The sequence below is a fragment of the Brachycentrus maculatus genome, unplaced genomic scaffold (genome assembly GCF_059751285.1).
Source record: "Brachycentrus maculatus isolate JH-2025_06_01 unplaced genomic scaffold, ASM5975128v1 h1tg000311l, whole genome shotgun sequence".
In the NCBI taxonomy this organism is placed as follows: Eukaryota; Metazoa; Arthropoda; class Insecta; order Trichoptera; family Brachycentridae; genus Brachycentrus; species Brachycentrus maculatus.
The window spans coordinates 520,001-535,757 of record NW_028281061.1 but is presented as its reverse complement, the minus strand read 5'-3'; the positions used below and the strand labels follow the sequence as shown (position 1 = coordinate 535,757).

The 15,757-nt window shown below is 30.4% G+C and overlaps 1 protein-coding gene across 1 annotated transcript in view; it reads left to right on the top strand.

The window, feature by feature from the left end:
• The first annotated feature begins 4,168 nt into the window (after window positions 1-4,168).
• LOC148304572 (uncharacterized) overlaps window positions 4,169-15,757 on the top strand; it is a 38,214-nt gene continuing 26,625 nt past the window's right edge. The window contains exons 1-6 of the mRNA XM_088268058.1: window positions 4,169-4,312; window positions 5,043-5,101; window positions 6,137-6,281; window positions 7,398-7,588; window positions 8,138-8,246; window positions 15,211-15,351. Coding sequence (XP_088124184.1) covers window positions 4,190-4,312; window positions 5,043-5,101; window positions 6,137-6,281; window positions 7,398-7,588; window positions 8,138-8,246; window positions 15,211-15,351 — 768 coding nt within the window. The 5' untranslated portion in view covers window positions 4,169-4,189. The remainder of the gene's footprint in view (window positions 4,313-5,042; window positions 5,102-6,136; window positions 6,282-7,397; window positions 7,589-8,137; window positions 8,247-15,210; window positions 15,352-15,757) is intronic.

The window sequence follows — 15,757 nt, the reverse complement described above, 5'->3', positions numbered from 1 at the left end:
AATGCCAATCTCGCAAACAATCTTCGGTTCTTCCATATTCATGCATCTTCTGATATATACTCGCCGATTATTCCAACTCCCTGACCTGGCCACTATCAAGTATTTCACATTCTTGGTCATGGCACGTTTTCTATGGTGTTCTGCTTCTATTTCCAACTACATTCGACTCATATTTTTTTACCGTTCTTTCATCGCTAATACGTTCCACACGCCCAAACCACGTGGTATCAACACACCTTTCTTAATTTTATCGATAATGCTTATCTCAGTGAGAACGTTTCTAAATGAGAACGGCTACTATATCATACATCGTTTTGCCGTATATTCGTCGGAGCACAATAGCGTCCTGGTTCAAATCCTAATGTGTGGATGTGAAACTTAGAGTTGGCAAAAAAGGATGAAAGTAGACTTAATGCAGTCCTAATGTTGAAATTTCCACGGGAATATACGTCTTTTGATGATTTTTCTTGTAATTTACAAATTTGTAAATGATCACCACTCTACACTTAGTCATAACGCAACGTATTCAACTTACTCGTATGTTAGTTATAAACTTTTCTAGCATATTGACGAATGCAACTTCCTTTTTTTCAAATCTTAGTTTTGTTTTAAACTTTATTTTAAATCCCTAAAATGCACATCAAGTCCTACCAAAATTCATTTTTAAATCGAGCCTGCGATATGTACAATATAATGCTTAATGAAATAGACATCAATAATGTTTCTTTTAATGCGTTTAAGACAAATATTGTTGATGTCTATTTGACTAGTTGATAAAGAAAATTTCTATTATTTGATAAAAACGATTCATGTAAGCTTAATATATAGTTATACTTTTATGTATATGACAGTTTATCTTTTATTTTTAAACTACTTAAGTGAAAACCTGTAAATTGAATTTTATATTTTAACATTTAATTATGTTATGTTATTTTTGTATATATTATGTTGGTTTTCCAATAAATAAATAATAAAAAAAAATAACAAAAACTTTGTCAAAAATGGCACATACCCCCTTTCTCCTTCCCTGTCTCTTTGAGTGTATTATTTTTCTCCTTAACCCATATGTGACAAAATGGTTGAAAGAAAATTTACAGAAGATTCACTCTGGTATCGACAGTTTTCAAAAGAAGACACTTGAAACAGATCAAAGTTAACGTAAAATAACAGCACTGAATTAATATTAAATTCAAGTACTAAATTAGCAGGTATGGAGTCCGGAAGAAAGAAGTATTCATTAGACGAGGTTAGTATTAAATACGAATCCCTCTCGACCTTCAAGTCCTCATATAACATCTTAAAAATATATAAACATAAATTAAAACTACCGCCAAATCGCTCAGTAAAAACAAATACTTTAAAATAATGTAGACGTTTCTTTCGAAACTAAGTATCTTTTAGCAACTGTGAAATATTTTTATTTATTGTGTGTAAAAAAGTATTTTATATTTAAATTAAAGTAAAAGTGATCATGTGCAATTTTAAGTTAAAAAAATAATTAAAAAATCATATTTGTACTGTTGAATACATTAAAGCCGCATTATAAGGAGTTTCTGAAATTCTGGAAAGTAAAATTAATAAAATGTATTTTAATTTTATTAATCGTGAAAATTTCACTGTAGGTAGATATTTACAACATTTTGAGTGTGTCCAAATACTTGTTCACAAAATCTGGATTATCTCCAATTACAGGAGTTATTTTCATATTATTTTTTGACATCTCATCAAAGATGAAGAAGAATATGGAAGTCTGGGCATTTTCTTTACATCTCAAAAATAGATGTCTCTAGTGAAGTTCTAGTGATTCAAGAACAAGGTTTCTAAATTGGTTTATATATACAGAACTTCCAAGAATTTGAGTTGTGTGGTTGTCAATAATGGGTAGAATTGGTGAATGTTACACGTGTGTAAAGTGATCACTTAAACCAGCCTATGACGGTCGTCAGCCCCGTAAATGCCCAGACTTCCATATTATTCTTCATCTTTGATGAGATGTCAAAAAAAATAGTAGGTAGATATTTTTAAACTTATCTTTTACAATTTGCGTTCGAGAGGGATATGTTAAATTCTTATAGGAAAATTTGCGCACACGGAATGGAAATTAGACTTTATTTCTAAGGCGATCAATTATTTAAAAAGCAGATATAGATTTTATATAAATTAAAAGAATTGTATGTTGATCGTTCAAATCGTTTCCTTTTTATATTTCAGTTGCACCTAGGGCGATCGGCAAACAATCTAATAAGGGAGACCGAGCTGCATTTTTAGTAAGTTGATCCATGACTCGAATAAAATTATACAATTATTCTGTTTTTTATTTTATTATTATTTGAATAACGACTTCTTTTAAAGAAGTATAAAGTGATGAACTTGTATAAAGTATATAAGCATCAGTTCATTCGCCATCGGGTGGGACAAATTTATGTGTTCTGTTAATTTTGTTGCTGAATTTTTCGATTCAATTAGTGACATGGCCGATAACCCTCGGAAAAACACTAAGGTAGTACATAAGCATGATCCACGATTTACCCACAAGGAAAGTTTGATAGTCTTAAGAATTAACAATAAATATGGGAGTAGAACACTTCAATATATCGCTCCAAATATGTTTTATTTGTTGCCGACGGAGGTAAGAGGTCAAAATAAAATATGGAACAAAGGCAAAATAAAGGAATGGGTAAATGATCAAGGGTTATTATTTCTATGAAAATTGTGAAATGTGTAGTTATTACTTTTCTTTTTTTTGTGTGTATATTAAGTTAAAATATATGATAAAAACAATAAAAAAACGTATGTAAAATGAACTCAACCGACAAGATACACAAGGTGGCTTGGTGCTCTGCAAAAAATACGTTAATTATTTATAAAAGAAAAAAATTAGTAAATATTTGTAAAAGTTAAGCGAGGGGCGAAATTGTGGTATCTCAAATTCCCTGCTCATGATTTTTTTATTGCGCCCATCTTTGTCTCATCTAATGTCGGTAGAACCTACGTTTTTTTTAAAGCTAATGCTAGTTTCTGGGATTCAAAACATCATTTTTTACTTATTACTGTAAGAGCAAGCCTAAGCTTAACCTAAAATTCACCATTCTACACATTACATGGGTATAATGGTGAATGTTACACGATGTATATAATGTGATTACTTAACCGGCCTATGACAGATAGATATGACAGATAAATATGACAGATAGACATATAAATAGACAGATAGATAGACATTTATATGGGCATAAAGATAGAAAGATAGATAGACATATAGATAGACATATAGATAGGCAGATACAGATAGACATACAGATAGAGATACAGATAATAAATAAATAATAAAACCCTTAGCCGCCCCCCAATGGTGCATAGGGCACTGCGTCATATAAACGCAGTGTTATCTTGATGGTTTACACATGTAGGAAAGGTGATCAGCCCTTCGCTTCAGGTACCAGTCCAGGGTAATATTGAATAAATATGACAGTGAAAAAATCACTTATATTTATTTTACCCCCCTTGGGAATCGAACCCGGGACCTCCAGAACGGTAGACGAGTGTGCTGACCATTACACTACGGAGGCGGACAATACAGATAGATACAGATATGACAGATAGACAGATACAGATAGATAGATACATCGCTCACTCCTTTCAACAACGTCATATATCAAAAATCGTCAATTTTCTGTTCTGCATGTTTTCGGAACGCCCAGAAAATGTACTACATCCCAGCAAAAGCGGCATATTTTTAACTTTATATTTACCCGCTACAGGGCAGAAAATGTTGCTTTTGCATTTTTAAGAAAATGTGTTGTATAATTATTTTTTTAAATAAACTAAATATTTTTCAAATGGAGAAAAAACCTTAAGGTTTTTCCTAAAAAGATCTGTTGCACAATAAAAAGTTCAATAAGTGTCTTGATATTTATTTTTAATAAATTGTATTACATTTTTAAACTTTAAAAACGTTCTACTGAAAAATCAAGTTTTTTGATTTATGACGTTCTTGAAAGAAGTGAGCGACATGCCTAGCCCTATAGATACCCAGACTTCCATATTCTTATTCATCTATGATGAGACGTCAAGATATTAAAAAAAAACTCCCAAGTGGAGAAACCCAGATTTGTGAATAAGGATTTGGACACCCAAAGTGTTGCGAATGATATTTGTATCTCTTCCTAGCGAGGCTCCTACCCTTTACATGCTGGATATAAGTGCACCGTGTAGAGCGGCCATCCTCACTGCTGCAGCCCTCGGAGTACCGCTGAACCTAGTATATGTCGACATAAACAAAGGGGAACAACTCCAACCAAATTTCCTCAAGGTAATCTTTCACACATCATCCCTTTCTTTGACCCTCACATCCCCCTCAACTCTTTACCGGATCCTATCCCTTGCTTTTTTCCCTCGAACAATATTCTGACCGTTTTTAGTTGTTAAGAAACTATCGTCTCATAGATAAAAGTTCACCTATGAACATATCGTAGTCATACAGGAGAAAGTGACCAAGTGCACTTTTTACAAAAACGTGATCATTGACTATTTTGATATCTTACTAGCTTAATATTGCCCTGAAAAAATCCCAAAGCGATTTAAAACTTGGAAGTATATTCATATTGACTTGTTAAAAATGACTAACTGCATTGATGTTTATTTTCTTGCCAAGCAAAAGTGATTTAAATGGCCATCCTAAACGTTTTACGTTTTGGTAGTTGGTCACTTTCTCCTGTACGACTACGATATAATTTCTATACAATAAATTTAATTTGTCCGCCTGCGTGGTGTAATGGTCAGCGTGTTTAGCTACCGTGCTGGAGGTCCCGGGTTCGATTCTCAGGGGGGGTGAATTTTTTTTTTTGATTTTACACTGTTATGTTTATTTAATATTACCCTGGACTGGTTCCTGAAGCGCAAGAGTGATCACCTTGCCTTCATGTAAGTAATGATCAAGATAACACTGCGTCAATTCGATGCAGTGCCCTATGCACCATTGGGTGCGGATAAGGGTTATAAGTAAATAAGTAAGTAAATTTAATATTAAAATAATATTACAGAAAAATCCATTACACACTATACCAGTTTACGAAGAAAGGGATTTTATTCTATACGACAGGTGAGTACTTTTTGAAATTACGAAGTATTAAACATGTATCTTTAACCTACAATAATAAAAATTACGAAGTATTAAACATGTATTTTTAACCTACAATAATAAAAAGATGAAATAATAAAAAACAAAATGTTTTTAGTTCATTGTACATATTCTAATAATAAGATATTGGATCTGTTTCAATACAAATTATATTAATGAGATGTAGGATTTGATTCCATTCATACTATATTAATTTATACCATATGCTACGCGGCGCAAAAGCGCTGCGAGCGTTTGTATCGAAAATTGCAATGTTACATGTTACAGAACTCTCTATGAAGAAAAGAAAAAACTAAATACAACTAACTCTTGACAATTTCATTCGTCACTCATTTTTGATAAATACAAATTATATAGTACTTTTTATGTGTTTTTTATTATTATTTTCTTTACATCCCTCTACTATCAAACATTTCACTTTCGCGCACATTTTCAGGAATCATGTGCGAATGTTGAGGTCCGTCTGTACTGAGTATAATGCATAGTATTGTAGGCGTCTAGCTACACCGCCAAATTGGCACCGCTGAAAAATACGAACATGGCGAATTCGCTACGGAGATTCCCGAACGAAATCAACGATAGCGGCGAGCCGAGAAGAAAAGGACGAGGTCACCTACACCGTTTGTCCAGAGCGGACGTGTTTATCTAGCTTCACATTTTTACTTCCATAGTTCACAAATTCATTAGATTAAGCAATTAAGCACTCACTTAAGCAATATGTATGTACTTAGTTACTCATTTTTGATAAATACAAATTATAAAGTATAATTTTTTGTTTTTTTTTTTTAAAATAATTTTCTTTACATCCCTCTACTATCAAACATTTCACTTTCGCGCACATTTTCAGGAATCATGTGCGAATGTTGAGGTCCGTCTGTACTGAGTATAATACATAGTATCACTCACTTCAGCAATCGAAACGTCATACAAAAACTGATCTCGTATATCTCCGTTTGTGTATAGGCTTGGCGGTTATAATTACTTTTATTTTTACAGTCACGCCATAGCGGCCTATTTAGTTTCTGCATATGGAAGGACAGATGAGCTGTATCCAAAAGATCCGAAGAGAAGAGCTATAGTAGATCAAATACTGCACTTCAACAACGCTACACTTTTCGGTAATCTGCGGAGCATGGCGCTTGTAAGTTCGTTAACTACAATACAATAATTATAATCGATTGTAGCGCGGTTTGGTACTTCTAGAAAATTTGGTAACGGATTTACAAACTTGTATTTATTTAGATAAGCAGTGACAGGTATATTGAAAGCTTTTATATGTAAATTCACAGTAAAATCGGGATACAATTTTATGTTGTTTCACATTTTCATTAAATTTTGCAACTTAGTTTTTTTTAAATTGCTTGCAAGAGCAGATCTGTCAAGAAGCCTAGATGCTTTTGTATCAGATCTGGGCATGCGGTGGGACAGCTTTCAATATGTTGCGCGGTATGATCGATAATCTTGAAATTAATTGTATTGAAATTGTCTGTATGTTCCCGATAGTTAACTAGATGGCGTCGGCATAGATTATTTCACATTCCTATACCAAGGACCAACCTGCCGATGGTTATGCCTGTAGGAAGAGCTACCGCTATGCTGAATATCACGTAGGATATTGATCTGTTCCATGTGTCTGAGGAGGTATTCCGAAGCGGGATTCTTCTACATTAACGAGTCTTTTTTTTACAAACATTGTAATTTGTTTTATTAAATATATTAATAACAAACTTATATTTAAGACGTAAATATGTCTTAAGTGTATATGTTAATTATTGAATTAATTCAATTGAATTGAATTTTAAAAAAGGTGAATAAGAAATGGAAGTTTGGGTATTTAGAGAGGGCTTGCGACCTGTCTTTTTTTATTAATTTTTACATGAACTGTTTACATTTATTGAAATATATATTTAAACAATTAAAATATTTTTTTGCAGAGACCCACCAAGCCACCTTGTGTGTCTTATCGGTGGAATTCTTTTGACGTAGGTTTTTTATTGTTTTTATCTATTTTAAGCTAATATACTCATAAAAAAGAAAGAAAAAACTAAAAATAAAAACTTTTTTTTCGATTTTCACAGAATTTACTCTGCTGGTTTTACATAGGCTGGTTTTAGTGATCACTTTACACACGTGTAACATTCACTATTTCACCCATGATTGACAGCCACACTATTCTAATTTAATATTCATACCCAACTATCGAACACTCTCCAAGAAGCACACTTTTGTTCCCAATCTCAACTGAGAATGTTTCTAGTTCCCTCTGATGTCTGGGGCTATATCTGCAATTCCTGAAAGTACTATGAAGATTTTTAAGGAAAACCTGAACGTCCTAGAGACAATGCTTAAAGAAAGAAATTGGCTGGCTGGCGATAGCATGACTATTGCTGATTTGTGCTGTGTTGCCACTGTTAGCAGCATTTTCGAAATTTTCCCGATCATACAAGAGTAAGTACTATCGTTCCTTGTTGCACAATTTTCATTTGTTTCTGTTATATATTAATATTTTCATTCATCATTTTCTTTTGGAAAATTCGCCTCCAAAATACGTTATTTTCGTAAGTTGGCAATGGATTACGTCACTGAAACGATGGAGTTATTTTAATATTGGTATCATTGCTAAATTATTGGCGGCTATATTTGTTGATGTCTATGGTCCACCCTCCTACCCTCATATTTGTATAACACAAATGGTATAGTATAGTGGTAAACAAGCAATCCACACTACTACTATTACAATTCGACAAACCATATACTATAAACCACATGACGTCATAAAGCGTTTGATGATGGAAATTTGATGACGTATGCGAACGCACGTTTTTCGTTTTATTCAAATATCTAAAGTTTAAAGTTTAAACCTTAATACCTCCCTTAGCTCTCTACAGATTTCAATAAGAATGTCACCTATAGTTTTGTGATTTTTCATATTAATTTATAAGTCAATAATCATACTTCGTGATATTTATCCATTATTCTTCAATTTACTTTCCACAGATTCCCAAACCTCGACGAGTGGTTGAAGAATTGCAAGTTACTACCTTACTATGAATCATCAAACGCGAATGGAGCTAGACAGTTTGGTGAGGCGGTCAAAGGGTTGATGGCGTAATGCTAACATGAAGGCCTCCGTGGAAGAATATATCAACTCTCATTTCCGTCAAAAATTACTCGAATTTGCCACAAAAGGAACCGAAAAATAAGCCTTCAAAAAAGAATCTTTGAATATGAAGAATATTTAATTGTTTTGTCTATACACACGTTTATATTATATAAAAGTATAAATAATAAATACATCGTCACCTCACGTTTGTTCGTTTTATCAAAACCTTCTCCAAATTTATTGTTTATGTTTATTTATATTGTATAATTACTTATTTAGTATTGCTGTGTTCTATATGAACAGAAAAATCCATAGATTTTATAATAAAAACAATAAAAATGTATTTTTGTTATATATATACATATATATATATATATAAATATATATATATATATATATATATATATATATATATATATATATATATATATATATATATATATATATGTATATATATATATATATATATATATATATATATATATATACATATATACATATATACATGTATATATATATATATATATATATATATATATATATATATATATATATATATATATATATATATATATATAAGATTTCAATAAGAATGTCAATATATATATATGTATATATATTTCATTAGTTTTTTCTCTACTGGAATTTTAAACAAAAACAATGATAATTCGCAATTCATGCCATATTAGTTTGTTCCACCATTTGAATTAAGTGTTGTGGATAAAGAAACAAACCTATACATTCTTTTTGAAAAATCGAAATATACGGATATCGTGTTGTAAAGCTTTAATCCTTTCTACATTAAAGCTTTCCTACATTAATTATTCAAAAACAAATTTGTTAACAGTAAATTACTTCAAGAGTTGCTTGATCAAAATGCAACCTCGAAAAAAAATCGTAACGAAAAATCATTGTGCCATGTGTTTTTCCATTCACACTTATAAGATATGTTTATTTCTAATATGATTACCATTTTTTCAGTAAATTGTAAATTCATATTCATTGCACTGTTTTGTTTTATTGGATGCATTTTAGTTAACCAATATTTGTAATTAATTATAATTTTTTTAAATTACCATAATCTTTTAAAAAACAATTAAGACTCATATGAGGCCCTTCTTAAATTTCTAAAAATAAAAAGTCATCTGTTATAACAGATGACTTTTTATTTACTTTATATATATTTTTCACAGATTACTTTTTATTTACTTTATATATATTTTTCACAGATTACTTTTTATTTACTTTATATATATTTTTCTTCTGCGTCATATCATCTACACAAATTTCTCACGACAGATTTTTATATTTATTTTCGGAGGCGATAAAAGTATCACAGGTGAGTTCTCCATATAATTTAGAGGTGTTTTCTTTTGAATATTTAGATTCACAATGTTTGAAGAACTATTATTTTATGTTAGGGCTTTCTGCGCAGCAAAATCACTCACATACATAATACAATTCATTGATTAAAACGAAATTTGCTTGGGACATAGGATAGTTCTGTATTCAGGTGAGGACACGTTAACGTGTGATTATGAACTTATTGAAATGGTCTGTGTCACAAACCAAAAGCAGTGTGTTGATATGTATACTAATATGTGTATTAGAGATGTGACAAATGGGTAAATGTTACTTTTGCGGTTATGCAATTGGGCACTTCATTACTTTTTCTTTCCACCTTGTCATAAAATTGTCAATATATTTTTATCAATAAATTGTCAATATAGTTACTCTCTTGGCTTGGCACCGTATGACTGTCTTCTTCAAACCCTTATCCCCACCCAATGGTGCATAGGGCACTGCATCATATAAACATAGTGTAATCTTTATCGTAAACATATGAAGGAAAGGTGATCAGCCCTCTGCTTCAAGTACCAGTCCAGGGCAATGTTGAATCAATATTAAAGTGATAAAATTACTTATATATTTGACTCCCCCTGGGAATCTAACCCCTGGCAATATAAGTTCGATAGTCATTATTTTTATTATAAAAAGCTAAAAATACGCTATACGCCAACAAATTTGTGCAATCTTTGTCGTGATTACCTTTAAATGATCCTAAAAACCGAATAAAGTGACGACTTGTTATAAAGAAGTCGATTTTTAATTCGGTCCCCATGTCTAATGATCATATATGTAAATACCTATATCTTGTCAAGGGAAATACGTAATAGATACGTATAGTAATTGTTATGTCCTTGAAAAGAATGTGGTGTGATACTTACTCAGTACCTATTTTAACATATGGATATATGTATGTGTACAAATTGTTAATGGGGTCTACAACTATATATATATATATATATATATATATATATATATATATATATATATATATATATATATATATATATATATATATATATATATATATATATATATATATATATATATATATATATATATATATATATATATATATATATATATATATATATATATATATATATATATATATATATATATATATATATATATATATATATATATATATATATATATATATATATATATATATATATATATATATATATATATATATATATATATATATATATATATATATATATATATGTATATATATATACATATATATATATATAAATATATATATATATATATATGTATATATATATGTATATATATATATATATATATATATATATATATATATATATATATATATATATATATATATATATATATATATATATATATATATATATATATATATATATATATATATATATATATATATATATATATATATATATATATATATATATATATATATATATATATATATATATATATATATATATATATATATATATATATATATATATATATATATATATATATATATATATATATATATATATATATATATATATATATATATATATATATATATATATATATATATATATATATATATATATATATATATATATATATATATATATATATATATATATATATATATAAATATATATAAAAAAATATCACAATTTAAGGGAATATTCGCTAACACAGAATTTATTCAGCGGAAGAGGTCACAAGTCTGTTTACGCCCGATTTTTTTTAAGAATGTTAGTTGGATATATTTTTGGTTTTTTAGAATAAACATAGATTTTTTTTAACTCCTGAATTTAAATAACTCTTTTCTTTTCAAAACCATATAATTATTTCGAAGAAAAATATATTTTTACATTGAACAAATAACGTTTACAGAGAAAATAAAATAAAAATATCCAATATTCATACATTCCTTAAAATAATCGGTCTAGGAAAGACGTTTTACCTCTTTGGCGGTTGGCCGGCAAATGAGTTCTCTCTTTGCGAATATTTCCTTAAATGAGTTAAAAATGTGTTTGGAAACATTGAATTAAAATTAAAATAAATTAATATTTTTACAACAAACATATCGATATATTTTGAAAAGTATCCATCCTTTCTTACCGTATTTTCTGTAATGACTATTATTAATTTAAATGAAATTATACATAAATTTATTATGGTATTATTATATTTTATAATTATATCATTTAATGAAAATTCATTTATAACTATGATACTCGAATGATTACCTTATCACGTTTTCAAACATGAAGCATCTTTAGTTGTTGACTTCTGGTATCGTGTTGTTATGTAACAATGTAACCACGCTCTACCGGGGGTGTCGTATCTAATATACAAGGTGAGAATTGTGGCGGATTGTGGTCCCGTGGTTAGTGTCGCGGACTCTTAAGTCAGAGTTTCTCGGTTCGAACCCACTCTACTACAATTTGATATCTATTTCTAATAAAGAGCCGCTTAGGCTCACAGAAATGGTATAAAATTGAAATATTTGTGTAAATAATTCATTCATTCAAACCCTTATCCGCACCCCAATGGTGCATAGGGCACTGCATCATATAAACACAGTGTTATCTTGATCGTTAATACATGAAGGAAAGGTGATCAGCCCCCCGCTTCAGGAACCAGTCCAGGGTAATATTAAATAAATATCAGGGTGAATCACTCATCGAACCCGGAACCACCAGAACGGTAGCCGAGCGTGCGAGCGTGCTGCGTATGAAAGTCGGTATATTTACATAGCTTATGATCTATCATAGGCTGGTTTACATGCTTTACACATGTGCAAGATTCACCATTCTACCAATGATTGACAACTAGACTACTCTTTTTTTTAAAAAACTATAAATGATAAATGATCAATCTCATGACACAGTACACATGAGTTCACAGCATCCGTGTAAATTAGATTGAGAAAGCTTTCATGTTAGCTGAGACGTCTTTTGGAAGTATGCAAGTTTTCGGGATTATTTTTATAAAATGGGAAAAGCCTTTTTGAACATTTTATTATAAAGGAATAACCCGCAAAGCTTCCGTCTTTAGAGGCTTGTCTGCTGGTAGGATAGTAAGGATAGTGAAGGCAAATGTGAAAAATGCATCACAAACACCCAGACCAATCGAAAAAAAATATTTCTTGAATTTATTTTGCAATCGGTGGAAATGGAGCCCGCGACGCCAGTTTCGCAGTCGAGCGTCTACCCAACAAGACGCCACGGTGCCTGCCAACATGGTTTTCAATTTTTTATGTAGCTAACAATTTGACCAGTTATTTTTATTCACATCATTTTGAGTATGAGCATTTTCAAGAACGTCATAAATCAAAAAACTTGATTTTTCAGCAGAACGTTTTAAAAGTTTAACAATATAATACAATGTATTAAAAATAAATATCAAGCCACTTATTTAACTTTTTTACTGCGCAACAGATCTTTTTAGGTAAAACATGAATGTTTTTTCTCCATTTGAAAAATATTTAGTATATTTTTAAAAATACTTAAAGAATTCTTCAAAATGCAATAACAACACTTTCTGCCCTGTAGCGGGTAAATATTAAGTTAAAAATATGCCGCCTTTGCTGGGATATAGTACATTTCCTGGGCATTCCGAAAACATGCACAACTGAAAATTGACGATTTTTTATTTATGACGTTCTTGAAAGGAGTGAGCGATATATCCAATGTAGAATTGTGAACAAGTATTCGGACACACTCAAAATGTTATGATTAAATTTTAGAGTTGTGCACTTGGAACGTTGAAGGATGAGGAACGACTTCGATTTTCATTTTTGATACGAAGTATTTTTGAGATTTTCGTATTTGGGACATTATTTCCAGGGCGTACCTACAATACATACAATAAAAAAATGATTACGACCTATTAATCTTCATTCTTACAGCAGAATCATAGAGGAACTCTGGGTTTTGTGTTTTACATAGAAGTATACGACGCATTTTATCATCTAAAAAAGTAAGTTATTTTTTTAACTCAATATTTATCGACAACATTTTGAGTGTGTCCAAATACTTGTTCACAAAATAGGGATTATCTCCAATTACAGGAGTTATTTTCATATTATTTTTTGACATCTCATCAAAGATGAAGAAGAATATGGAAGCTGGGTATTTAATGGCGTTTCTCATGTATGTGATTATAATCCAGGATTCGGACCTCACATACAAATAAAAGAGAGAAACCGATCGGTCGTCAGCCCCGTAAATGACCAGGCTTTCATATTCTTCTTCATATTTGATGAGATGTCAAAAAATAATATGAAAATAACTCCTGTAATTGGAGATAATCCATATTTTGTGAACAAGTATTTGGACACACTCAAAATGTTGTAAATAAATTATCTGGTCAAATTATTAGCTTAAATAATAAAAATGAAAATGGTATTTCCTGGCGTTTCTCATGTGTGTGATTGAAATCCAGGATTTGGACCTCACATACTAATAAAAGAGTTTCTGTTTAGTAAAAAGCTTCTTTACTTCTCACCAATAGATGATGTCTCTAGTGAAGTTCTAGTGATTCAAGAACAAGGTTTCCAAATTGGTTCATATATATAGAATTTCCAAGAATTTGAGTATTTTGGTTTGTCAATAATGGGTAGAATTGGTGAATGTTACACGTGTGTAAAGTGATCACTTAAACCAGCCTATGACGGTCGTCAGCCCCGTAAATGCCCAGACTTCCATATTCTTCTTCATCTTTGATGAGATGTCAAAAAACAATATTTATCGTTTTGATTGAGTAAGGGATGTGAAATACTTGAAAGGATCCGAAAGAATCGACGGGTATGTATGAGGAGATGCATAAACGTAGAAGAGGCGAAGAATGTTTGCAAATACAGAGTGGTGTGGCGTTCGTAATAGTATGTATATTAAAAAAATACGTATTTTTCATAGTTTTTATATATGTATAAAAAGAAAAGGAATGTTGATAACGAAAATAAGAGGAATAAATAATGTAAATTATGTTGTTTCATATTTTGCTGATGAACAAATTTTCTCAAGTATAAGTGGGTTTGCTTTTAAATAAAAATGGAATTCTTGACAGGATTTTTAAAAATTTATCTTAACTAACATCGTTTTAAGTACTCCGACTTGTAATTGTGTTTTTTTCTGTATCCCTAATATACTTGTTGGTAAATTGTTACATACGGGACATTTCGACGTCTCGTATGTAACAATTGATTCTTATTATTATAACATGTAAAATTCTGACTCAAGAGTCTTCGACACTAACCACGAAACCACAACCCGATACTATTAAATGGTTTCAAGATCAGATGTGTACAATATTTAAACATGTAAAATTCTGACTCAAGAGTCTTCGACACCAACCACGGAACCACAACCCGATACTATTAAATGGTTTCAAGATCAGATGTGTACAATATTTAAACATGTAAAATTCTGACTCAAGAATCTTCGACACTAACCACGGAACCACAACCCGATACTATTAAATGGTTTCAATATCAGTTATGTACAATATTTAAACATGTAAAATTCTGACTGAAGAGTCTTCGACACTAACCACGGAACCACAACCCGATACTATTAAATGGTTTCAAGATCAGATGTGTACAATATTTTTCTTACAGATGGCTCCCAAACTGTACTGGACTGAAGCGAGTCCTCCAGCCCGATCTGTGGTGATGGTGGCTGCAGCCATTAACTTGGAACTCGACAAGATCGTTGTTGATCTTCTTGCTCACGAGCATTTGAAACCAGCGTTCCTCGAGGTAGGTATATTTTAAATACAAAAATAAAACACTTGTAAAAGGACTGTTTTAAGTTTATTAATGTAAGCACGACTAGTTTCGAGAACTATGTACATATGTTTTCATTAACAGTTCAAAAATACAAAAAAACAAGCGATAAATATTTTATTATACACATTTTAATTATATTTACGGCTTATGCCTTTAACTATATGTAAAATAAAATTAAATAAATCCTAGTCGTACAGGAGAAAGTGACCAACTACCAAAACGTAAAATGTTCAGGAGGGCCATTTAAGTCACTTTTGCTTGGTAAGAAAATAAACATAAATTCAGTTAGTTATTTTTAACAAATCAATGTATTATTCTTCCAAGTTTAAAATCCTTCGGCATTTTTTCAGGGCAATATTAAGCTAGTAAGATATCG